This window comes from Martes martes, assembly GCF_963455335.1.
Source record: "Martes martes genome assembly, chromosome: 7".
NCBI lineage: Eukaryota > Metazoa > Chordata > Mammalia > Carnivora > Mustelidae > Martes > Martes martes.
The window spans coordinates 28,090,967-28,116,415 of NC_137894.1; the positions used below are offsets into that span (position 1 = coordinate 28,090,967).

The 25,449-nt window shown below is 37.7% G+C and overlaps 2 protein-coding genes across 9 annotated transcripts in view; both read right to left on the bottom strand.

Moving 5' to 3' along the window:
* The window catches only part of FBXO22 (F-box protein 22), a 33,347-nt gene extending 21,657 nt beyond the window's left edge, over positions 1 to 11,690 (bottom strand). Inside the window, exons 1-5 of one of the 6 annotated variants that reach the window (XM_080807666.1) lie at positions 11,451 to 11,690; positions 10,938 to 11,076; positions 6,143 to 6,233; positions 5,162 to 5,257; positions 763 to 927 (exon numbers count right to left, since the gene is read on the bottom strand). In XM_080807666.1, the coding sequence (XP_080663792.1) occupies positions 763 to 927; positions 5,162 to 5,257; positions 6,143 to 6,233; positions 10,938 to 11,076; positions 11,451 to 11,605 (646 nt within the window). In that variant the 5' untranslated portion in view covers positions 11,606 to 11,690. The other 5 variants (XM_080807667.1, XM_080807669.1, XM_080807668.1 and 2 more) reach the window with 5 other exon arrangements.
* A 3,486-nt stretch (positions 11,691 to 15,176) lies between these two features.
* Positions 15,177 to 25,449, bottom strand: part of UBE2Q2 (ubiquitin conjugating enzyme E2 Q2) — a 66,208-nt gene continuing 55,935 nt past the window's right edge. For 2 of the 3 annotated variants that reach the window (XM_080807808.1, XM_080807809.1), the window contains exons 11-12: positions 19,236 to 19,302; positions 15,178 to 17,386 (exon numbers count right to left, since the gene is read on the bottom strand). In XM_080807808.1, coding sequence (XP_080663934.1) covers positions 17,355 to 17,386; positions 19,236 to 19,302 — 99 coding nt within the window. In that variant the 3' untranslated portion in view covers positions 15,178 to 17,354. Of the gene's footprint in view, positions 17,387 to 19,235; positions 19,303 to 25,449 lie in introns of all 3 variants that reach the window. The other variant, XM_080807807.1, reaches the window with a different exon arrangement.

The following is a 25,449-nucleotide window of genomic DNA, read 5'->3' on the forward strand; positions in this document are numbered from 1 at the left end:
ATAAAAAACCTTAACACTGTTCTGCTTGAGTAACTGCTCTGTTGCTTACTATATTAGATTATGATTTCTTATCAGATCCTGGAAATTAAGGTGACCCTTCACCTCTTCAAAACTGCCTCTCATGACCTGTCTACTCAGGCCAAGCTTCCTCTGACATCTCCTAGTAAACTCTTGTTTGACAGAGTCTGCCTTAACTTACAGCTTTTCAAAAACATCAGGTTCACTATACCTTATCCCATCTTTCTAATTAGTTAACATAGAACTATCTATATTAACTAGTATCTTTTATGTTAACTCTATCTTTTAAAAACTTTTTCACAATAAATGCTTTTCATTACTGTAGAACAATGCTTTGAAAAACTTTTCAGAAAACAAAAGTAGGGCAAATGATTAAATAATCAAAGAGAAAGAAGTGCTTCAAAATTCAGAATTAAATACAAACACATTTATTATCAAGAGTATTTTTGGAAAATTTTTCATCTCTTGTTCTCTCAGGCTTTAACATAAGTAAAATAATTTTAAAAGGAAATTAAAAATTCTTTTTAAAATTAAAAAGTAAAAAAAAATTGTTCAGCCCATCAAAGATAGGTAAATAAATAAATAAGCAAATCAATTTTACCAAGAGTGTACTGCAGCAGCCTCTGCTTATCACTAGTGTGAATTATCCACATCTCTAGTAACCTGTATACTTAATTTAGACTCTCTCAAAGGAACAAACAATCAACAATTTAGGGCAATTAATGGTAAATAACAGTGACTTACCTACTTCAGTGAGTTGATGTCTTTCTAGTGTTAAATTCTTTGGGTCCTTAATAAAATGAAAGGGTTGTATTTTAATTCCTTCAATTTGAGGGAATAATAGGGCAAAACCAGACTCTCCAATTTCTATTTCCTGAGGTCGATTGTTAGCTGATCCCATTGGAGTCACTAGGGAAAATAACAGTTTCATGAACAGATTTATTTATTTATTTATAAAAAGATTTTATTTATTTATTTGACAGAGAGACAGGCAGTGAGGCAGGCAGAGAGAAGGGGGGGAAGGAGGCTCCCTACTGAGCAGGGAGCCCGATGCGGGGCTTGATCCCAGGACCCTGAGATCATGATCTGAGCCAAAAGCAGACACTTAACCAACTAAGTCACCCAGGCACCCCTCAAGAAAAGATTTAATAAAAAGTGAAGTTTCATTTGGTAACACTTCTTTTGATATGTATCTAGCCCCATCTAGAAAACTACAGTGTGGGTAACCAAGATAATCAACAAGTTAAAAGTTGAATATAAGTTTCTCAGCTTTCAAATTTTATGGATAATGTCATGATGTCTGCAATCTACTTTCAAATGGTTCAGAAAGAAATGTTTTTACAAAAAGAAAAAAAGCAACTGTTGCAAAGTTTTTTAAACTGGTGAATCTAGAAAAGGAAAATGGATGTTTACTATTCTATCATTCTTCAATTTTGAAGATTTGTTGAAGTTTTTCTAAATAAGAAGTTGGGAGGTAAAAAAATACATCAGGGCAATTCTACTTTTAAAAAGTTATCCTAAAAATACTGACAATTGTATAAAGTACACACACATATATATATATAACACACATACATACACACACATGTACATATACACACAGATACATATGCACACATACACACAAAGTACTTTTATCACAGAATTTTTAAAAAAAGGAAAAATGGACAGGCTGATTCTAAAATACATGTGGACATGCAAAGAACCTAGATAGCCAAAACAATTTTTAAAAGAACATCAAAACCTACACTAATCAATTTTTATTTTTTTATTTTATTTTTTTTTAAAGATTTTATTTATTTATTTGTCAGAGAGAGAGAGAGCGCGAGCGAGCATAGGCAGACAGAGTGGCAGAGGGAGAAGCAGCCTCCCCGCGGGGCAAGGAGCCCGATGTGGGACTCGATCCCAGGACGCTGGGATCATGACCCGAGCCGAAGGCAGCTGCTCAACCAACTGAGCCACCCAGGTGTCCCCACTAATCAATTTTTAAAAAAGAAGTTCAGGACCTACAGTAATATGGCATTGGCTTAAGGACAGACAAATATATCAACGCAACAGAATTAAATCCACAAACAGACCTACAAACATGCAGTCAATTATTTTTGACAAAGTTGCCAAGGCAATTAGAGGAAAGAAAAATCTTCAACAAAGGTTGATGAAATAATTGGATAAACATATGAAAAACATCAACAACAAAAAACCTTGAACCCTACCTTATGCCATATACAAAGATTAATTCGAGTTAGGTCACAGAACTAAATGTAAGAGCTTAAACTACACAGCTTATAGAGAAAGACATAAAAGAATATCTTTGTCACTCTGAAATAGGCGAAGATTTCTTGGAGAGGACATAAAAACACCAGAAAAGAAAAAACATAAATAAACTGGATTTCACCAAAATAAATGTTCAGTGGTCATGAAAAACACTGTTGAGAGAATGAAAGTGAGCAACAGACTGGTAGAAAATATTTACAACACCTATACTTGTAAAGGTCTTGAATTAGAATATATAAACAACTCAAAAATAAAAACAACCCAATTAAAAAAAACTTACTGAAAGACTTGGATACTCACAGAAACAGATATGCAAATAGCCAAAAACATCTGAAAACGTACTCAACATAATTAAAATCACTGGAGGAATTCAAATTAAAACCACCAAAAGAAACCTCCTCATACCCACTAAAATGGCTACAATGAAAAGACTCATTTGAAGACACTAAGTGTTAGTGAAGATATGTAGCCATGAGCTTCTGAAACCTTCATTCATCGCTGGTGAGTATAAAATGGAACAACTCTGGAAAATAGTTTGGCAGTTTCTTATAAAATCCAGCAATTCCACCTCTTCCAAGAAGAACAAAACCAGGTCCACAAGAAGACTTACATAAGAAATGTTCAAAATATGGGGTCCCTGGGTGGCTCAGTCTGTTAACCAGTTGACTCTTGATTTCAGGGTCCTGGGACCAAGCCCCATGGGCTCTCTGTTCAGCAAGGAGTCTGCTTGTCCCTCTGTCCCTCCCCCTGGCTCGTGCTCACACTCTCTCTCAAATAAAATCTTAAAAAAAAAAAAAATGTTCAGAACAGCATCATTTGTGATAGCCAGGAATGTGAAACAATTCAAATCTCCATCAAAGAGTGGAAAAATAGTCTATTTATGTAACAGAATAATACTCAATAAATTCTTAAAAGAATTACTGATACACAGAGTAACATAATCCCAAAAATATGTTGTTAAAAATATTTATTCCAACTAAAAAAGTCAACACATAAAGAGTATATACTGTATGGTTCCATTTATATGACATTCAACAAAAGGCAAACTTATCTATGGTCGCAGAAATCAGAACTGGGATTTCCTTTGCAGGCAGAGATCAACAGGAAAAGGACATGAACGAAATTCCTGAGGTAATGGAAATATTCTCTATCTTGACTGGGTGTAGTATAGAGTATACATTTGTCAAAATTCATTAAATTGTGCATGTCACTGGAGGTGAAGTTCACCTTAAAAGGATAATGACCTCTGCACCTATAAGAATGAACACTTTTTCTCAGACCTTAAGTATTTTGAACCTAAAGAAGGAAGATGGGCCAGCAGCCAATAGCTGCTTTAGAAACAATCACTAAACTGTGGCCTAAGAAAAAGGAATCCAACCATCTTGATCAAAGTGTTGTTGGGACATGCATGCAACTGGCTCAAAGAAAGCACCTGGCTTCAGGGGAACAAAAACCAGTAAGCGTGTCCAAGAAAACACCAGCGGGAACAGGAATGGCATCTAATCCTGACACCAAGATCATAAGGAAACTTGGAACAGCCAAAGTTAGAACTCCTTCAGGGTAAGGCAAGCACAAAAGGAAGGCTTAAGGTAGACCTCCCACCCTCACAATGGGGTCCTTCCCAAGTCCACCCTCCCTCTCCTGCCTCGAACCCCCAGCTGAAATTTTAGAAAAGAAAAATGTGATTATGCTTTGAAAAAGCAAAAGTGGGTGAGGTGGAGAGGCCTAAGAAAATGATGAAGCTACTTTTCTATATAAGCATTTGCTAACAACTAGTAATGGCAAAACCTAGATCACTCGTTTAAGGAAAATTCAAAAACTAAAAAAACCATGGTTACTGTTACCATTTTTTTAATCCAATGAGAACAAAATGTGTAGTGATAGGCAGATGTAATAGTACGGGGAAGGGGGGAGCTGACAAAGGGAGAGATTAAATAGTCCCTATCAATATGTATATACCCTTATTCATTTGTAAACACTTGAAATCCTTCGTACTTCATCATATAAGATCCTCAAATTCAGATCAAAAGTCTCTCAGTGAAGATTAAAAATACCAAGTATGGAGTACTACTGAGTGGAATAAAGAAAATCCTAATAGCTAACATTTACTCAATGATTTCTGCACATCTCTACTCTACTTCTCATGTGTTAATTCATCTTCATAACTTTCCAAAGATGGATTATCAATCATCACCATTTCATGTATGGGGACACTGAAGTCCTCCGAAATTAGGTGAGTCGCTCAAAGTCATACAGAGAGATACTAAGTACAGCTGGGATTCTAATCCTGGCACCTGAACCACTGTACCATGACTGCCTCAACAGAGTATCTCTCCCCCATGAGCTACAGAAAAGAATCAACAATAATAAAAACCGGTATAAATTCACCAGCAGCATACTTGGGAAGAAGTATAATTTCACGCTATAGACTTCAAACCATGGTCTCCAAGAAGAGAAACCAAAGTTTCCTAGGAAGGTCTACTATAGCTCCTGATCCCAGCCGTAACTCACCATTGCCCACCAGAAATGAGGATGCTAGTTGAACTGACCAAAGTGAGAATGCTCACTAACGCTTTCTAATTTGGAGAAAAGGAGAATGTGAGCTTTCCCCTCTTATGAATGGCTCCCCAGAAAGATATGCATCACATTCGGTTTATTTAGATAGTCCTGAGACTGGGATTACTAACCACAATAACCTGAAGAACACTAATAGAAGTCAAATATAATACCATGGTAAATACAACTAACTTTACGGCATTTTGGATGGCCAAAAATAAAAATGTGTTTTTAAGCTACAAGTAATTCACCAATCTATAGTACTCCACATTAATGCCAGGCAGGAAATCATCAAATTGGTATTTTCTCTCACCTACAATTCCTGGGGTCACAATCCCAAGGACTTGGCACTGTTTTGGGAATAGCTTCTCAAGGGCAAACGCTGCTTCCATAGTAGTTCTTTTCCTTGCTGTAATAATATAGTAGCAAAATTATTAAATGTTATTAATTTTAGGTCAAATCTGATTGTATGGGGGAAAAAAGCAAACACTGAACAAAATTTAAGTCATTTATACCAGAATGCTTTATAAGAAAGTCAGTGGGGCACCTGGGTGGCTCAGTCAGTTACACATCCGACTCCTGATATCAGTTCAGGTCTGGATCTCAGGGTCGTGAGTTCAAGCCCCGTGTGGAGCACACTTAAGAAAAAAAAAAAGCTTAAAAACTTTGATGAAAACAAATATTTTCCCATTTGGGGCCTGCTTTTTAGTTTAAATTCCAAATCTGACCCTTAGCATCACTAATTTGCCTTTCTTGCTTGGTTTATATACTGTTTTTGTCCTCCTGTTATTAAATTTAGCAACAGCAGTAAAATTTTAACTTCTTGTTGTACTCTTTTTAGCTCATATTAGAGCATGACTTTTTCACTGCATAAACAAATCACCTGGATTCAAATTAGACAGTGATAACCCAGGTCTAGCTCTGGGCCTCAGTGTGCCCAGCCTGGTACACTTGGTCTACTTCTTCTCTTAGCAGAGTCAAAAAGAAGGCACAGTATAACTTTGGTGTCCCTAAATGGGTCCCCATCACACAATAAAAGGCTTCAAAAGCCAAAATATACATCCTGTTTTAATAATAAAAAGTGCCTGGAAGATTCAAGATTTCAAAATGAGAAACGTATCTTTCTTTGAAGCAGAAAAGGTCCCTCAAGTTTCAAAGACAATACATTCATGCATGCTATAGGGAAAAGGGCCAGAGCCTCAGAAAGTCAGTAACTCTCAGGACTAGAACAATATTTAACTCCAGAGGTACATAAGGAACAAAAAACTCCCAAACCTTTTCTTTTGATATTCACCTCTCTTGTGGCCACGACACTCTTCCAGACTAATGAAAGTTTCTGAATCAGCCATGTAAAGAACTGTCTGTGGTAAGATGTGAACATTCTGCTAAGAAAAACAAAAACAAAAACGGAATTAGATCACACAAATACATGAGTGCTCTCACGGTCCCTTAAAGTTTAGCCCTGGTCCAAACTCTTGTTGGCATACCCTCCCTCCTTTAGCTCAATATTAGCATTCTGAGCCCAACAACTTCCCATTAATTTTCCCTCATGCTTCTATCTTTTCAGGTCATTCATTTGAGCATCTATTTTTTCTCCTTTAAGTCCAACTCATTCCAGCCTCATTCATTTTCATAACTTAAACTCTTAGACAAAAACATTAAATGCCAGCAAAAGGTGCAAAAACATTAAATGCCAGCAAAACGTGCTACTTGCTTTATTTGAATAGGCATCACAATCACAGAAATACCTCAGCAACAAAGGGAAGGCATACAAACTGTACCATTCCACTTTTCACTGCCTACCAAATGAAACAGCCCAGGCCTTCATTTCCACCTTACCATCTAGTTCCCTCCAGGGACCTTTTTGCTTACTATAACCCAGACACACACTACTGTATAGATTCTCCTACAGCTCTCCCTGTTTCGTACTTAAGATTATTTCCCCCAAGAGACCACTTAAAATGCCACCTCCCCTACAAAAACTTTTCTTAGATTCCTCAGTACCCTGAACCTCATATGTGACATACTTTACATCTGTCATTCGTACTTGTACCTTACTTTCACTTATGAGCTGGGCTCATTCAGACTCCTATTTTCACTAAATGTCACATTTCAGACAAGTGGCAAAGTGGCTGAATTAAACAAAAGGATGAACATATTTTTTTTCCTAAGCTGGTTATTTTCAAAGATTTTTACTGTCAAAATGGAATGAAGTACTCACATATAGCAAAGCCTCAATGTGATTAAATGGGAAAAAAAAGTTAATCCACTGTAATTTGGAGAAATGCCAAGATGTTTCAGAGCAGATTCCATATAGACAAACTCAAAAAAGATACTAAGACAGAATGATGACCCTGTGGTGGCTCCACGCCTGATAATCTATGGATCTAGTTCCCATGGCTCACACAGAATTTTTGAAGAATATAATTTGGTTACCAATTATTTAAAATTCCACATAATATTTACAGAAAATGTGGACTTCCAGATTCTTTTGAAAAACTATAGACATTTTAACACTTCGACTGCATTCCTCTTGATGGGGGCTAAATGCAGGCAAGCACTCCCTGGTATGCCATGGCTTTACTGCTCTGTATGATATTACCCTAAACCAACTTAGTCATCTGCCTAACCTTGGAGTCATTTGAGTTTGTGATATCTGGTATAAGGAGTACCGAGATAGGAAGTCTAATCCTGAGGTTTTATGATTCTGTCTTTTCCAGTACCCAATGAAAAGCAATTACCCAGTCTTCCTAATTCTCATCAGAAGTACTGACAATGACAATCTTCAATAGAAAATGTTCTTAAAGCACAATGTGAGACAACTATAACCTCATTCCACCATTCAAATGGCAAGACATTTTATAAAATTTCTAGTGGACTTTCAAACCTTTCTAATAAAAAACCAACTTTCTTTATGGCTATAATAGTATCATGTCTACTAGGTAATTTGGCAAACACAAAAAAACCAGCATGATTTGGACAAGGTTTCCATGTTTCACACTAGCATTTACTACAATGAATAAACTTCTTTAAGGGTATTACCATATGAATTTTTTTTTAACCATATGAATTTTAATAATAACACTGATAACAGAGAATTATTTCACTTACTGAAAATAATATCTCTGGTACTGCAGGTAATATGTTAGATGCATTGCCTTTCTATTATTTAATCCTTAGAACAACTCTTTAAGGGTATGAGGAAAATTATTATTGTCTTTTCATTTTATGGAGATAGGACATGAAGCTCAGAGGGATTAGGTAACTTTTTCAGAGACTGGCAGCTAATATGCACTAAAGATGAGTTCATATCTAAATCTGTCTGGCTAGGGGCGCCTGGGTGGCTCAGTGGGTTAAAGCCTCTGCCTTCGGCTCAGGTCATGATCCCAGAGCCCTGGGATCGAGCCCCACATCAGGCTCTCTGCTCAGCGGGGAGCCTGTTTCCCTCTCTCTTTCTCTGCCTGCCTCTCTGCCTACTTGTGATCTCTGTCTGTCAAATAAATAAAAATAAAATCTTTAAAAAAAAAAAGCTGTCTGGCTAGAACAGCCATTATATTGTATAAACTTTTATTTTTATGATTATTTATTTATTTATTTGACAGACAGAGATCACAAGTAGGCAGAGAGGCAGGCAGAGAAAGAGGGGGAAGCAGGCTCCCCGCTGAGCAGAGAGCCCGGATCCCAGGACCTTGAGATCATGACCCAAGCTGAAGGCAGAGGCTTTAACCCACTGAGCCACCCAGGCACCCCTATTGTATAAACTTTTAAAACTATATAAAAATAATAGTTGCTGTGGTAAAAATTTAAAGGAAATTTTAAAAAAATTTTTAAACATTAAAAAAAAAAGTCATACAATTCTACCCTGAGAGGAAACTTTTGCTAACATTTTAGCTTCTTTTCTATTCTTTGTTTTCAATAACTGAGATTATATTAAATATAATTTCATAATCTGCCTTCTTCACTTATGACATGAACATTTGTCACTAATGTATCTTGCAGTTCATAATTGACTTTATTTCTAAATAGTAGGTTATTTTCAATTTTCCTTATAATAAATGACACTGCAAAGAACATCTTTATGGAAGTCCATCTGCATTTTGAACTTCTCCAAATGACAACTTCTAGAACTAGACGGGGCAGGATTTGAGCCAAAATGCAAAGGAAGTTTTCTGCGAGACCACCTTTGGATACTGGCCACTCTGGGTCTGAGTCCTAGAGCCCAAAAAGAATAAGGAGAAAATCCACACGAGGAAGGTAGAAGCAGAAGACTGGTCACTTATGGGGGCATTTGCCTAATATCTAAACATATTAAGAATGATGAGAGCCAGGTTTCTCACTGTATAAATACAACCTAAGAGAAAACTGGAAAGAATCCTGTGTTGGACTGGAATTGGATGTACTTGTACAAACTCATGAATTTCCATATATATAAGAATATAGTTGTAAAGGTGTATGTATGTAATGGTGTACACACACACATACATATATTCCTTGGCTCTGTTCCACCGGGCTCTGGAGCAGCAAACCCTTCAACAGTAGCAAACTGTCCAGATCTTGGCTTTTAAATACCGTGAAATACCATTCTCCACTAAAAGGAAGCAGAACTCTTTAAAGAAATGGCTGATTCCAGTATTAAAGCAGACAAAAGATAAAATGAGCTAAGAACATCTTGCACCAGAAAGCAAGGAGGTGCCCAAAAGTGATGGGCTCATCTCTAAAAGACCCTGAAACCAGCTGAAAGGGCTCCTGATAGCCAAACTGGGGACAATTCGGATACCAAAATAAACACTGATAGTTAGAGATTATATTCCATTGAATAAAATAAGAGACTTAAGAACCTATACAGAAATAAATGAAAAGAATTGAAACAGGATAATTATGTAATTTCCAAGTATCTCCTCAGAAAACACTTGCTAATTACAGTGGAAAAGAGTAATTTTACAGGCGTGACATCTGGCACACAGCACCTTAATCAAATTATGAAAGGTACTGACACTAACACCAGTTAATGGGACAGAAATTAAAATTATATGCTACCTGATAGGATGAAACTAGAAGAGCACAGCATCACTTCTGTGATATTCCTGCCAAAAATACATAATCTGAACCCAAGAAACATGTTCTACAAAATAACCAGCCTGTAATTTACATACTTGTCAAAGTTGGGAAAGCCAAGGAAAACTTGAGAAACTGTTCCACAGGAAAAATTAAAGAAATGACAGGGGCGCCTGCACTCAGCGTGAAGTCTGCCTGTCCCTCTCCCCTGGCCTGTTCTCTCAAATAAATAAATAAAATCTTCAAAAAAAAAAAAAACTTAAATGACAAAAACAACAAAAGATTCTAATCTGAATTATTTTGCTATGAGGAACATTACTGGGACAACTGGCAACGTCTGAAAGGATTCTGAGGAATGGATGGCAGAAATATATCAATAAGAATCAATAACTCTGATGACTGCATTGTGAAGATGCAGAATATTCTTGTTTGTATGTAATGCATACTCAAGTATAAGGAAGTGAAAGAACATCAGACTGATCGTTTACTCTCGAACAGCTCTGTCCCACTGGCAAATGAGATACCACAGCCACACAGTCACCTGTGCTCAAGAAAGCTGCTCCTCTGATTCCACAGTTCAAGTTATTACCTCCCCAGGCTTTGCCCATCTTTTGAAATTGGGGGACCAGAGATACAATATCAAAGAGTACAAGACCAGCGGCTGAAATATTTAGGTTTAAGTATTGGTTCTTGGCTTTTTAATGTGACGCTAAGCAAAAAGAAACCCAGCTTGCCTTCCCTGCCAAACAGTGACAATATCTGCTTCAAAGGAAGAAGGTAAAGAGAAGGTCCTCCACAGCGTTATTAGAGTAGTAAAAATCTGCGCAAAATGCCTAAGAACTGAAGAACGGTCAAATAAATCATGGCACATCCTTATGTGTTTATATAAAATCTCTTCATGTCATGAGAAAATGTTCCGTAATTCAGAAAGAACAGGGTCACACACAAAATAGGGATTCAAAAGAAAAAGACTGAGTTCGCAAAGGCGGACCCAACAACCCCGCAACGAACTGTGCACAATTCGGCTTACTTGCCTCAATCTCCTCCGCCACCACGCGGACTAAGCAATGCTCCTCCAGGTGGCCAGCATCCGCCAACCCCGCGGAGATCCAAGTCACACTCCGATGCGTCCGCAACACTCGACGAACACACTCCCTCCATAAGCGGCAGACGCTGGGGGCACAAACGCACAAAGGTTGTGAAGGGACGTTCATTTCCCTCTCCAGCCGCTCACGGACACTCCCGTTAGCCCAGCAGGAGACTCTTGCGGGATCAAAAACCCCAGAGCGGGCGGTGTTGGGGACGCAGATTCGGAGGGACAACCTGGGCCGGAGAAAACCTTACGGCGCACCTCGCCCCTGCAGGAAGAGTCCCCGAGACAGGCACAGGGGTACGGCAGGCGTACCTCGCGGGTGGGGGCATCACTTCGGGGGAAGAAAAGGGAGCCGTGGGACAACCGTGGGTCCCGATGCTGTCTGCCCGCCCAGCCAGCCAAGGCAAGCCCAAAGCTTGTCCCGAACTAAGCTTCCCGCCTCCTCTCTCCTCACCCGGCCACCCGCAGCAACGCCTTGGCGGGCAGGAAGGTGAGGACACGCTCCACCACCTCCGCTAGGTTACCCAACACAAAGGTACTTTGTGGGTCCGCGGAGGAGCCTTGGCGATCACCACCACCATGATCACCACAGCCACCCACCACCTCCATTCCTCACCAACCCGCCAAGCAAACCCTACGGCGACTTGGAAGGCACCGTGAGGCCGGCTCAAGACCTCCCAGCCAGCACGCACTGAGCAGGCGCGCGCGCGCCACTTCCGGCCTGTTGGGGGAGACCGAGAGGTGAGATCCACCCACGTGACTCCAGGCCCCGCGGTTTCCTGCGTCGGTCTTGGGGAGGGCGGGCTGGCGCTCTGACATGGTGGGCTCGCATCCGTTGAGCCTCCCGGTACTTTCCATGCTTCCCGCGGGCATAGATGATCCTCCCGGTACTTTCCACGCTTCCCGCGGGCATAGATCCTCCTTCTGTGCCTCTCATGGTACTTGCAGCGCTGTATTCCTTGTCGGCACAGAGCTTTCTCTGATCCTTGAGTTCTGGGGGAAGACTGGGTAATACTTGTCCGTCTGTACAGTACAAATGTCTGTTAACGTGAGCCCAATTTTTGAACGGGGAGTATCTGCTTTAAGAATAACTGGCTAAGTGTGTGAAGATGACCACCTATATTCAACACCTAGTGAATGTAGCCCTCACGCCTTTCTGTGAGACGACATAAATACCACCTACCACTGCTGTGAAAACTGGCACCAAACTACACCAGTTCCTCATAGTAGCATCAGAGTCACAAGGGAATTATTAAGTTTACGCTTAAAAAAATTTTTTTTTCAAAGAAGTTACCTGACAGCGCGCACAAGCGGGGGGAGGGGCAGAGGGAGAAGCAGACTCCCCGCTGAGCAAGGAGCTGGGCTGGACTCCAGCTCGATCCTGGGACGCTGAGATCAGGACCAAAACTGAAGGCAGCTGGACAAATGACTGAGCCACCCAGACGCTCTTGGCTTAAAAAGGATTGTTGAAATATAATTAACTGTTATATTGGTTTCAGGTTTATGATTCAAGAATTCTGTACGTTACTCAGTGGTCACCAAGATCAGTGTACTCTTTAATCCTCATCACCTATCTCCCTATGACCCACCTCACCTCTGACAACCGCCAGTTCTCTGTATTTGAGTCTTTTTTTTTTTTTTTAACATTTTACTTATTTATTTGACAGAGAGAGAGATCACAAGCAGGCAGAGAGAGGGGGGGAAGCAGGCTCCCCGCCACAGCAGAGAGCCCGATGCGGGGCTCGATCCCAGGACTCCGAGATCATGACCTGAGCCGAAGGCAGAGGCTTTAACCCACTGAGCCACCCAGGCGCCCCTGTATTTGAGTCTTTTTAAAATTTGTTCCTTTTGCTTAAATTCCAACATGAGTAAAATCACATGGCCCTTGTTTTTCTGACTTATTTAGCATTATGGCCTCTAGGTCCATCTATATTGTTGCAAATGGCAAAAGGTTTCTTGTTTTCTGGCTGAATAATATTCTATTGTATATAAATACCACTTCTTTATCCATTCCTCTATCAATGGACACTTGGGTTGCTTCCCTATCCTGGCTATTGTGAATAAAGACTGCAATAAACAGGGGTGCATATCTTTTCAAATCAGTGTTTTCATTTTCTTTGTATAATGTATAATACCCAGTAGTGGAATTACTAGATCAGATGGTAATTCTATTTTTAATTTTTTGAGGAACTTCCATACTGTTTTCCACAGTGGTTGTTACCAATTTACATTCCCACCAACAGTGCACAATTGTTCCATTTTCTGCAACACACTTGTCATTTCTTGTGCTCTTAATTAGAGCCATTCTGACAGGAATAAAGTGATTATCTCACTGTGGTTTTATTTTGCATTTCCCTGATGGTTAGCGTTGAGCATCTTTTGTCTGTTGGGTTTTGGCACATTTATGGTCCTCAACTCCAGGCCTACTGAATCAGATTCTGGGGTCAGGGCCCAACAGTCTGAGTTTAACTTTTCTGTGACTTATGTTTTCTTGTGATTCTGATACAAGCTCAGGTTGAGAACCAGACAGAAGGAATGTAAGCACAGCATACACTGCTGTATCCCTATTTAACATCCATTTCTCCTGCTGCTTCCTTACTAACAAAGCCCAGATTTGATCTCCATCTTTTTCTTTTTTAAAGACTTTCATTTATTTGACAGAGAAAGAGAGTGAGAGCGAGCAAGCAAGGGGAGCAGCAGGCAGAGGGAGAGGGAGAAGCAGGCTCCCCGTTGAGCAAGAAGCCCGATGTGGCACTAGATCCCAGGAGGCAGGGATCATCACCTGAGCTAAAAGCTGTCACTTAACTGACTGGGCCACCCAGGTGCCCAGATCCCCATCTCTTGAAGGTAAACACTTAATTGATCTAAACTAGTGAATCTCAAACATTGTGGCCTCAAGACTCTTACATTAAATAATGACAACCCCAAAGAGCTTGTTTATGTAGGTTATGTCCATGAATATTTGCCATTATTAAAAATTAAAACATTTTATATTAATTCACATAAAATAGTAAATCCAGATTAACAAAGACTGACAAAATAAAATTTTCATGAAAATATAACTATGCCCTTAAAGAAAGCATACAAAATGGCTAATAGACATGAAAAAATGTTCCTCATCATTAGCCATCAGGGAGATTCAAATCAAAACCACAATGAGATACCACCTTCCACCAGTTAGAATGCCAAAATTAAGAAGACAAGAAACAAGTGTTGGAGAGGATGTGGCGAAAAGGGAACCCTTTTACACTGTTGGTGGGAATGCAAGTTGGTGCAGCCGCTTTGGAAAACAGTGTGGAGATTCCTTAAGAAATTAAAAACAGAGCTACCCTAGGACCCTGCAATTGCACTTCTGGGTATTTACCCCAAAGATACAGATGTAGTGAAAAGAAGGGCCATCTGTACTCTAATGTTCATAGCAGCAATGGCCACAATCACCAAACTGTGGGATGAGCCAAGATGCCCTTTAACAGACAAATGGATAAAGAAGATATGGTCCACATATACAATGGAATATTATGCCTCCATCAGAAAGGATGAATACCCAATTTTTGTATCAACATGGACAGGACTGGAGGAGATTATGCTGAGTGAAATAAGTCTAGCAGAGAGTCAATTATCATATGGTTTCACTTATTTGTGGAGCATAAGGAATAACATGGAGGACATTAGGAGAAGGAAAGGAAGAGTGAATTGGGGGAAATCGGAGGGGGAGATGAACCATGAGAGGCTGGACTCTGAGAAACAAACAGGGTTTTGGAGGGGAGGTGGGTGGAGGGTTAGGTGAACCTGGTGGTGGGTATTGTGGAGGGTACATATTGCATGGAGCACTGGGTGTGGTACATAAACAATGAATCTTGGAACACTGGAAAAATAAAATAAAATTTTTAAAAAATTAACTATGCCCCCCGTCATCCAATAGTGAAGAGTTGTGGCATCACTTTACATTTTGCAAACCTCTAATTTCTGGCTTAACAGAAGACAGCTGGATCTGCTTTGGAATTCCATCTGTTGTACCATCACACTGTGTGGCCTCTGGAAAAGTCCACTGTACACTTGTAAGAAAATGAGAGTGAAAATGGCAAATAATGCTTTAGCAAAATAATTTTTACCTTAAAAACCACCCCCCTGGCACTAGGGGTCTCCAGAGTTCCCCAAACATACACTGAGAACCACTTGTCCAAACTAATCATGATTTATTCTTTTCATCAGCCATTAGTTTAGGGGTGGACACAAGCCCCAGTTCTAGCCAAGGAAAAGTGAAGAACAATATGCTTGGGCAGGCAAGGGAGGCTTCTAAAAGACAAGACCATTATCTACCGCTGGACAGAGTAACACGGTTACAACATCCAGACATAACATTAAATACAAAGATGAAGCCAACATGGAAAAATCTCAAAGCAGCAAAGCAGAGGCCAGATGTACCAGGCCTGGAGTTTTCCGACTTCAGGACTTCTTGTGAGATAACTTGGTACTTTTGAGTAGAAGGAGCAGACTATTATAACTGAGGAAAATAAGGACAACTATGGAGAAAGCAGCACTTGGATTTATATTAAGGAATGAGAGTGGGAGAGGGAAAAGGTTGAGGAAAACCTGAGTATACCAAGTCTGTGCACACCATTTCTAGGTTCTCTAGCTTTCTCTTGTTAAATCAATCTGCCTCTGTTCCTCTCAACCCTCTCCTCACCCCATCCCACCATATATAAATCCTGTTTTTAAAAAATTCACTCTTGGCTTCAGGTGTTTGTAAGTTCTATTATCTCTTATGAGGGAAAAGTAACAAAGTTATTTTTTAAATGGTTCTTTATTCATAAACTTGATGCAAGTTTACAAAATTTACTGTACATTGCCAAATAAATCTGCAATGAAAAATAAAACCCCCAAAAAACAAAGCATGCCAAATGTGCAGCTGTCAATCTGTTAACCATCAGGATATTAAAGAATTCAATAATGTATTCAAGATTTAGCCTTAGGTTTAAGGAACTTTAATGCTTTAAAGAACTCTGCCTGGTCACTTATTATCTCAGCAACTGGCAATCAGAATTTTATACAAATGTAACCAAGTAAACAAAAATTCCGGAAAATTTTTCTACTGTCCTCTTAACCAAAATAGAACAAAAAGAAATTAAACACACACAATTATGCAGAAGTGCCAAGTTTCTCTGATGTGGTTTACAAAGTTAAAAATTGAAACTTAGAGCAAATGCATAGGAAACACTTCTGAATTTTGTAACTTGTTTGTGCAGAAAATGTGCTTCTGGATTTCATTTTAAAAGTGCTTAATAACTAGAATTTACTTTTGAATCAAACTTGGGTATACAAAAAAATCTATCATCAACCAAACAGGATTGATTCAGGTAAGGCAATAAAATGGAGGTACACTGATTTGAGTCAGGTTTTATAAAAGAATGAACACATGTAGAGTTCCTATTTGTCTTTCAATGCAAAAGCCATGGTTATGACTATAGCAAAAATTTTAAGAGTCTCCAAATTAGATAACTTTCTGTACGTCACTGTGCAGCTTTTGCTCAAGGATTCTTTGTGCCAATCACTTTACAAGTTTATTAGTTTAAAAATGATTGCAACATCCCGTTAATAAAATGGAAACATAAAATAAAATGATTTAGTATTTTAAATAACTTCAAGCTCTATACTGCAGTTCTTCATAAGAAATACTGAACCAATAAGGAGATTCAGCCCAGCAAGACTCTGATGCCCCAGTGGAAATTACTACTTAATTTACACAGCCTTGCTTTGCTTTGCCTAAAGAGTACAAGTCAATTAAGAGCATATCTTCAGGAAACAATTCATCTCTTCACCTAGCCATAAAAATGTTTAACAATTTAATGAGTAGGCTTCCTGTCATTATTTTGGCAGTATCAAAAAATGGTTTTAACTTGTAAAAGCTACTGTGATTTAGAAGACCTTAAATTTTCTAAACCAATATTAAACATCAATTAAACTTTTATTGACTCTAAATGGAACAGTATATTGCAAGTCCTCATAACATATGAGCTCAATATGGGAGAGTTACCATATGGTCACAACTTCTGTAACCTGATGCTGACTTGTCTGCTTAACAGATTTTTCAAGAAAAGGAGATCATGAGTGGCCAGTATGTGTATTTATCACAAAAAATACAGTAAAGGCCCCACTGCTCAGTCCAAGATACCTAAAATGATCAAAATGAAAAGGCTGTAACTCATACAGGATATCAATTGACAGATTATCCACTAAAATTATCTATTAGCTAATGTCTTCGGTACTGCTGTTAAAGGGGCACTCAAAGCTTGTGTCTGCATGTTGGAAAGATTTTCTTTAAAGCAATATTGGTCCAAACATACGGCAGTCAACATATTTAGCCATCTTCCTTTGGAGGGGTATACCAGCCTGAAACACAATGGGAAAAAAAGTTAAAATACCTTAAGTCAACTAGGAGAAATGCCATTTCATTTAAGGTTATAGCTACTTTCTACTTTCTCTACTCATATTTTTCTTCTTTAAACCTGTTGTAAAAATTAAACTTACACTTGAGTTGGTAATATAGCATTTCGATATGTGCACAATGTAAAAGTTATTTTCTATGAATAATCTGTATTTGAGTTTTCAACATAAAATTTCTATAGTAATCAAATTTCTAGCTAAAGATGATAGCATGGAACAATAGCCTACAAGCTAGGTTTTATCTTCTATTTCAATTGCATAAAAATAAACCTCACTAAAAATAACTATCCCTCAAACAAAATGCTGGCATTTTAAAGTAAGAAGAATCTTGATTGTCAGTAATGCAATGATACCATTTCATCAGTGAGGAAGTCATCTCAGCAAGTGCAGTGACTATGCCTAGGATCAGAGTTAGCAGCAAAAACCAACCTAGAACCCATTTCCTGATTCTGAATCTACTGCTCTTTCCCCAAAGCTAAGCTTATACACACCCACACTTTCTAAAATACATTTCCATAAACATTTTTGAATGCTGACCACAATGTTTGCTTCAACAAAAAATAAATAAAAGAGAAGAAAAAATGTGACTGTTTCCCAGACAAGAAAAATCTAAGCTTTCTATAGAAAGGCTAATGAAGTACTGCTTAGCAATGAAATGGCTATTAGAACAGTATGAATATCAAGAAATGTGGAGCATCCACATGGTTACAAAGTACTATACAGGTACCTGTGGTTCTACTAATTTAGTGTGCTGTGAATTATTATTATGAAAACCCAGTCTTGCCCTCAGGTTTTATCATTTCCTTCTTCAGAGGCCTGAACTAAGTATTATTCTTTCAGAAATAGTCACTGAAAAAGAGTTTGCTCTGTGATTAAAATAAAGTGAGCTGAAAGCAGCACAGATATTAAGTCACAAGCTACCACATTTCTAGTAAAGAACACTTTACCGTAAATACTCTCCTTAAAGAAAACTAGTTCTTATTTATTTACTTTGCACAAAAAAGCATCAGTTTCACTACCATGGCTATAATCAATATCTTGTTGTCAGCACTTAGTTACAAAGCGCCATGCAAATGCACTATTCTTTTTCCTCACAAGTTTGGCAAGACAAATATGCCTTTTTAGAGATGAGGAAACAGAGGCTGAGAGGTAATGGGACTTGCTCAGAGACGCAGAGCTAATGAGTAACACAAATGGCACTTGAAAAATCAGTCTTCTAATTCCAAATCCACCTCACTGTTAGAGACAATAACTCAAAACATGCATTGTGAATACAAGCAAAATTTAAAGCAGAATAAAGTTTATGACAGATATTTTAAGTTTTTAAAACTTACAACTCAAATACTCTTAAGTGTATGTATACATACTGAAATTAGAACTATTTTTACTTGAATAAATAAATGTGTGTAACCATCAAAGAGCATTAAGTAGTCTGAAGATGTTTCAGAAACAGCTGGTTCAGGATCCTGATTACATTTACTCAGTATGAGCAAGAACTCCACCTGTACAATTGCCTTTAACTCAGCTCCTATCCTAATATCATACATTTCAAATGAGTAAAGTGATTCACTCACTAACCTATTGAAAAATCTTGACTCTGACTCAGGTTCTCAGTCCAAGTATTTAGGATACAAAGATTTTTGTGTGCATCCTCAAGTTAAGCTAAACTTTTTCACTGTGGTAAAAGTACTTTAAGAAATTAAAGCAAAAACAAAAATAAACAGGGTAAGTTATCAATAGTATCTTATATAAAACTTCTATAAATGGTAATAAATACTTATTGAGTTAAACGTACCATTTTTCTCATGTATCTGTACAATGGAATTATAGGACTGTTGGGCTCTTGCCAGATTATATTGATTCTGAAAGAGAATTACACATTTTAAATAAAAACTATATATAAGTAGATGAAAATCACTGCAAATAATTTATGGATGCATTACCACTATGCTTAAAAGAACACATGAAACTGAATTATATTTCCATTTCAAAAATAATTTTCACTTAGAACCCTCACTTCTCAATTCCATTATTCTCTACCACTTTAGAGGAACAAAACCAAAGTTATACTACAATAAAAATCTATTTACACTTAATTCATTTTTATAAATCCTCTTACCACTGGACAAGTATAAAGCTTTATAGTTCTAGTACCCCTTTCCACTGATGAATCAAGGTAAAGAATGCTATTTGGACATGAATAAAATGCTCTCTTCCTTGTAACTTCCACCCAAAAAACAACAACAACAAAAAAACAAAACCAAAATCAAAATCTGACCTTTAGGTAAGGTAACCTTAAGCTTTAAGGACTACTACTGTATCAATGACATCTTTTTTTTTTTTTTAAGATTTTATTTATTATTATTTATTTGACAGACAGAGATCACAAGTAGGCAGAGAGAGAGGAAGGGAAGCAGTCTCGCTGCCAAGCAGGGAGTCCGATGCAGGGCTTGATCCCAGGACCCTGGGATCATGACCTGAGCTGAAGGCAGAGGCTTTAACCCACTGAGCCACCCAGGCACCCCATCAATGACATCTTGAGTTAAAAATCTAATATCGTAAGTGGCACTGAGGCATTACTAAAGGAGTCCTCTTGTACTAAAGGAGTTTCTAGTATCTACTTAAGATTATATAAGTCATGTATAGCTTACTGTTACTAGCCACCATACCCTGCTCTTCCTCCCAACAAATGGTAGGTGGCATGCTACAGACACTGTTCTACCCTTTTCTCACTTAACATATCTTGGACCTTGTTCCCCATCAGTGTGCAAAAAGCTTAATCTGTTTTTTTTTAAATCATGAAATATTCCATTGAATGGAGAGTCAAACATTTTATTAATCCCCAAATGGTGGACATTTAGGTTGTTTTCAATATTTTGTTGCTACAATGTTACTGTGAGCAACTCTGCAGAAATATTTCCAAAGCACTGGTAAAAAGTCCTTGCGTTTCAGAACTGCTGGGCCAAAAAACATACATGCCTTTGTAATCTTGAGGTGTTGCTAAGATAGCTCTCTACAAGACTGTATAAATGGGCTTGCCTACCTGCTATGTGTGAGAATGCCTCTACACGGCTTCACCAGAGTGCTCTTATAAACCTTTGTTATTTGTGACAAAATCAGAGGTGGGTTTGATCGCATTTCTATCTCTGAGGGAGGCTGAGTTTATCTCCAAATGTTCAGAGGCCATTTATTTCTATTTCTGCAAATGGATGTTTTGTAACTTTTTCTTTTTCTAGAGTGTAGCCTTTTTCAGTTTCTAAGAGCTCTTTAAAAATAGTAAAACCCTCCCATAATGTATCTGAAAAACATAAAACATGCCATAATGCTATCTCCAAGCTAATAAAAAGTAGTGTTTTTTAGTTGGTCTATATGTTCAAAGGACAAAAATACAATAAAAATAGATTATATATGACAAAATACACATAAACTGAAACTTGCAAATGATCAAGAAGCAGTCATTTCCTAACCCTACTGCCCACCTACAAGAAGAGAAAAATAAGAACATTAGCCTTCCCCACTCTCAGTTGTCAATGGCATGATCTTCAATTACTAGTTTAAAGAGGCCAATGCAGAGGCTTTCCCCTAACAGGGAGTTAGCCCCTTCTGTTTTCTACTTCACTGACCTTATTAACCCCTTCTTTCTACTTTCTTCCAGCTTACTTGACTGTCCTTTCTAACACTGAGCTAGAGGCTTGGTTCATTTTTATTCTTTTTTTTTTTTTAATGGATTTTAGAGCAAGGAGTACTCCCTCTGAGCTCTCATTTAATTTCCAGTATGCAGTGATTTCACTATTGCTGTTTTCTAGCTATTCTGTGTTCATTTCAAAGCCCCATTAAGGGCTATTTCAGTTTCGTAATTCCACAAAAGAAACATTTGTTTTCTGATTTTGTTATTATAGTTTTTAATTTAATTAGGATTGGAGAATGACATCTGTCTTTTTTCTACTTTCAAAATTTGAAGTTTTCCTCATTGACCACGATTAGTTTCATGAATGTTCCAGAGAGAGAGGTGATAGAAAAGTAAAGAGGGACAGAAAGAAAATTTTAGTATTTCCATTATGGTTCAGTTCTAAGTATTTTTAAATTTTCATATGATTTTTTTAAAGATTTTTTTTATTTGACAGAGATAGATAGCCAGAGAGGGAACACAAGCAGGTGGAGTGGGAGAAAGAGAAGTAGACTCCCTGCTGAGCAGGGAGCTGGTGGCAGGCCTTGATCCCAGGACCCTGGGATCATGACCTGAGCTAAAGGCATTCATAGATTTTTTAAACCATGATTTAGAATTGTGTTTAATTTCCAAATTCATGTGGATTTTTATTAACTTTTTATTACTGACTTTTAACCTTAATTTCATTATATTCAAATTCTATGGCTTATTTTTAAATATGAATTTATGATTTTTCCCATATTTCATAAATGCTTGGGAAAGATACAGTGCCTAACTATTGGGCACAGAGTCCTACAACTGTCCATTTGACCTAGCTTAATTTGTTATTCAAATCTTCTACGTTTTTCACATATTTAACTTACCATGAACAAGGTACATTAAAATCTCTCATTATGATGGTGACTTTGTCAATTTCTCCTCTGGTTTCACCACTTTTAAGTATAGTAAACAGATGATTATTACTATATTAGTTTTATTTATTACATTTTTAACCTATATTTTGATGCTATTTTTAATAAGTAAAGTAAGTAATTATTACATCCTCCTTGTGATTGACTTTGATCATTAAGGAGTCTCTAATGCTTCCTGCTCGAAAATTCTACTTAGATACTATATAGCCATGTCATATTTTTTTTTTTTTTTAGTGTATACTGGCATATATATATCTTCTCTCCTTAAAACAACAAAAACTTCTCAATCTTTTTCTAGCCTCACAATTTTTTTTTTTAAAGATTTTATTTATTTGTCAGAGAGAGAGAGTACACACAAGCTGGCAGAGAGGCAGGCAGAGAGAGAGGAGGAAGCAGGCTCCCTGCTGAGCAAGGAGCCCGATGCGGGACTCGATCCCAGGACCCCAGGATCATGACCTGAGCCGAAGGCAGCGGCTTAACCAACTGAGCCACCCAGGCGTCCCTAGCCTCACAATTTAAAAAAAAAAAAAAAAAAAGATTTTATTTATTTGAGAGAGGGAGAAAGCATGTGAAAAAGAGAGAGAACATTAAGTGGGGGAAGAGCAGAGGAAGGGGGAGGAACAGGCTCTTCCCTGAGCAGGGAATGTGATAGGGGGCTTGAGCCCAGGACCCTGGGATCATGACCTGAGCTGAAGGCAGACACCCAAATGACTGAGCCACCCACATGCCCCTCTAGCCTCACAATTTAAACATACTTACTAGAAACTAGATTTTGTTTTATTAACTCAATCTAACTGGTAACTTCATTTACATTTGTGACTTGCCTTTACCACCTTACTTTCTGGTTTCTATTTCTCTTGATTTTTAACATAATTTTATTATCTCTGCCTGGAGTTCCAAAAAGACATTTTAGACCTCAATTTGATCATCACCTCTCAACTTCTACCATAATGTCTATTCCCATGTTCTTTTCTGTACGACATTATGATTTATTTCTTCTAACCAATTAATTCTCCCTTCTGATACCTAACCCATCTATTGTTTCTGATTTCAACTATATTTTCATTTCTATAAATTCTATATTCATTCTTTTTCAGATTTGTCTCATTATTCCTGATGGTCTCATTGTTGGAACAATTTTAGGATTCTTTTTTTCTTTTACTTTACATTATGTTTTTCAAATAACTATTCATTTTCTCTTAACTATAATATCTGAAGTCTCTATTCTGTGTGTCTGATTATTTCAAAACATAAAGTCTTTGGGAATATATATCTCATTTATTGTTTCTACCCATTCTCGTGTACGCTGGCTTGTTTGCTTGTGATCCTTCATGAATTCACATGTGCTTGATCTTAACTTTTAAGAATCCTGTAGGTCTAAATCAGAAAAGCTTTCCTCAGAAAGTATTTATGTCTGCTTCTGATGAGAACTGTGGATACAACCAACTTGAGAGCATTTTAGCCTCCTTGGAGAATTTCAGGATCACGTAAGGGTCTCACATTTGGCTTACCAACCTCACTCATTTATAAATAAAAGACAGTACAGGTAGCACCTCCCGTCTCCCTTAAAGAAAAAACTAAAAACCAGATCTCTCATCTGAATGGGATCACTCACCAGAGAATTCTGTAGGTAAATAACTGGAGGCAATGGGCAACATGGAAGGAAAGGTGACTTTCCTGATTGTAGAAACAGTTTGGGAGTTGTGTGCTCTAAAATTTCACTATTTACCTCAACTATCATGCATGCTGTGTGGTGAATGAACATCTGTAAGGGCACTACCTTGCCCACCCAAACCCTGAATTCTTGCTAATAAGTCATGAGAGCAGAACTCTACTTGAAAAGGCTTTCTCACCACTACAGGCTAGAGTTAATGTTATAGCGTGTAGCCCATGTTAACTGACCAGAAAACCAGCCTGGCCAACATCCTCCTGCCTCGTGGCTTGCTCTCAGCTCCTGCTAGCTAAGCCTAGGGGAGAAAGCTAATGGCAAGACTGTACAATGACTCTTGCATGCACAGATTTGCAGATCCTCAGCAACACCAATTTGACCCTTTCTCCAAATTTCATGTGTGTTGAGAAGCAATTTTTTATTTTCCAGGACTTATGTATATCATTTTAGTAATATTTTCAAGAGACAAACTCATTCATTTCTTCTGAACAGCTGATATATCTTTTAAAATATTTAAGATATTTTTGTAGTAGTTACATGTCAAAAAGAAGTTCAAAGAGCACAAATGATTTAAAGTATCCCTCCTATCTCTAATCCACCCCATCAATATTCGAATCCTCCCTTATCAGCAATAGTTATTAGCACTTTCTTAAATATCTTTATAGATGCTTAAGAAAACACCTATATGATAGATCCTTGTCTGTCTCTCTCTCACACACACAAATGGTAACATATTTTAAACACCATTTACCACGTTATTTGACAGTATTTTTAAAGATAACATTCAGATTATTTCCTGTAGAGTTTAAAATCCTTTAAGGTAAAACTCCTATTATATCATGTAAAGTTTCCATATTTTTTTTTTTAGATTTTATTTATTTATTTGACAGAGATCACAAGTAAGCAGGGAGGCAGGCAGAGAAAGAGGGGGAAGTAGGCTCCCTGCTGAGCAGAGAGCCTGAAGCGGGGCTTGATCCCTGGACCCTGAGATCATAACCCGAGCTGTAGACAGAGGGCTGAACCCACTGAGCCACCCAGGCACCCCAAGTTTCCATATTCTTAATGATATTAATAAGAAGGAAAAAAAGGGGGGGGAGAGTGAAGTTTTACTGTAACAATTTATTTTAAAAATTCACCTTCTAAGACATACTTTATATTAAAGTGCTCAAGTGCTTGAGCAAATGTGCTCAAGCTACCTGACTTAACATTCTATATAAAATGGTTCTATTCTTTACCTGCTAAGAAACCTATAAATCACAGAAATGTAAAGGTTGAAAGCAATTCTACTGACATTGAGTAATTCCAAGGGAACTGTGGCACTGAACAGAGTATTGGTATCATAAAATTTTAATGCTAGAAGAAACTAAAAATAACCAGATCAATTGTATTTTAGGTAGATGCAGACACCCAGAAGAGGTTAAGTTTACACAGTGAATTATTGGTAAGATGTTCAATTACTCAAAACGATCATTGTTGTAAGCCTTTTATATTTTAACAAGAGAAGCATGTTAATTTTTTTTAAAAAAATGATGAAATTTAACATCAACTTCTACATATAAATAAATGCCAGGAAGAAATTTTATTAAAAGGTCAGAATTATACCAAATGTTAATAGTATTTCTAGATAGTCAAATTACAGATGACTTCAGTTTTTTTTAATTCTATGTCAGAAACCATACAGTGAGCATAAATTTTATTATTATAAAAAAATAAAATTTGATGTCTTACTACATAATCACTCTACTGACATGTTTAATACACG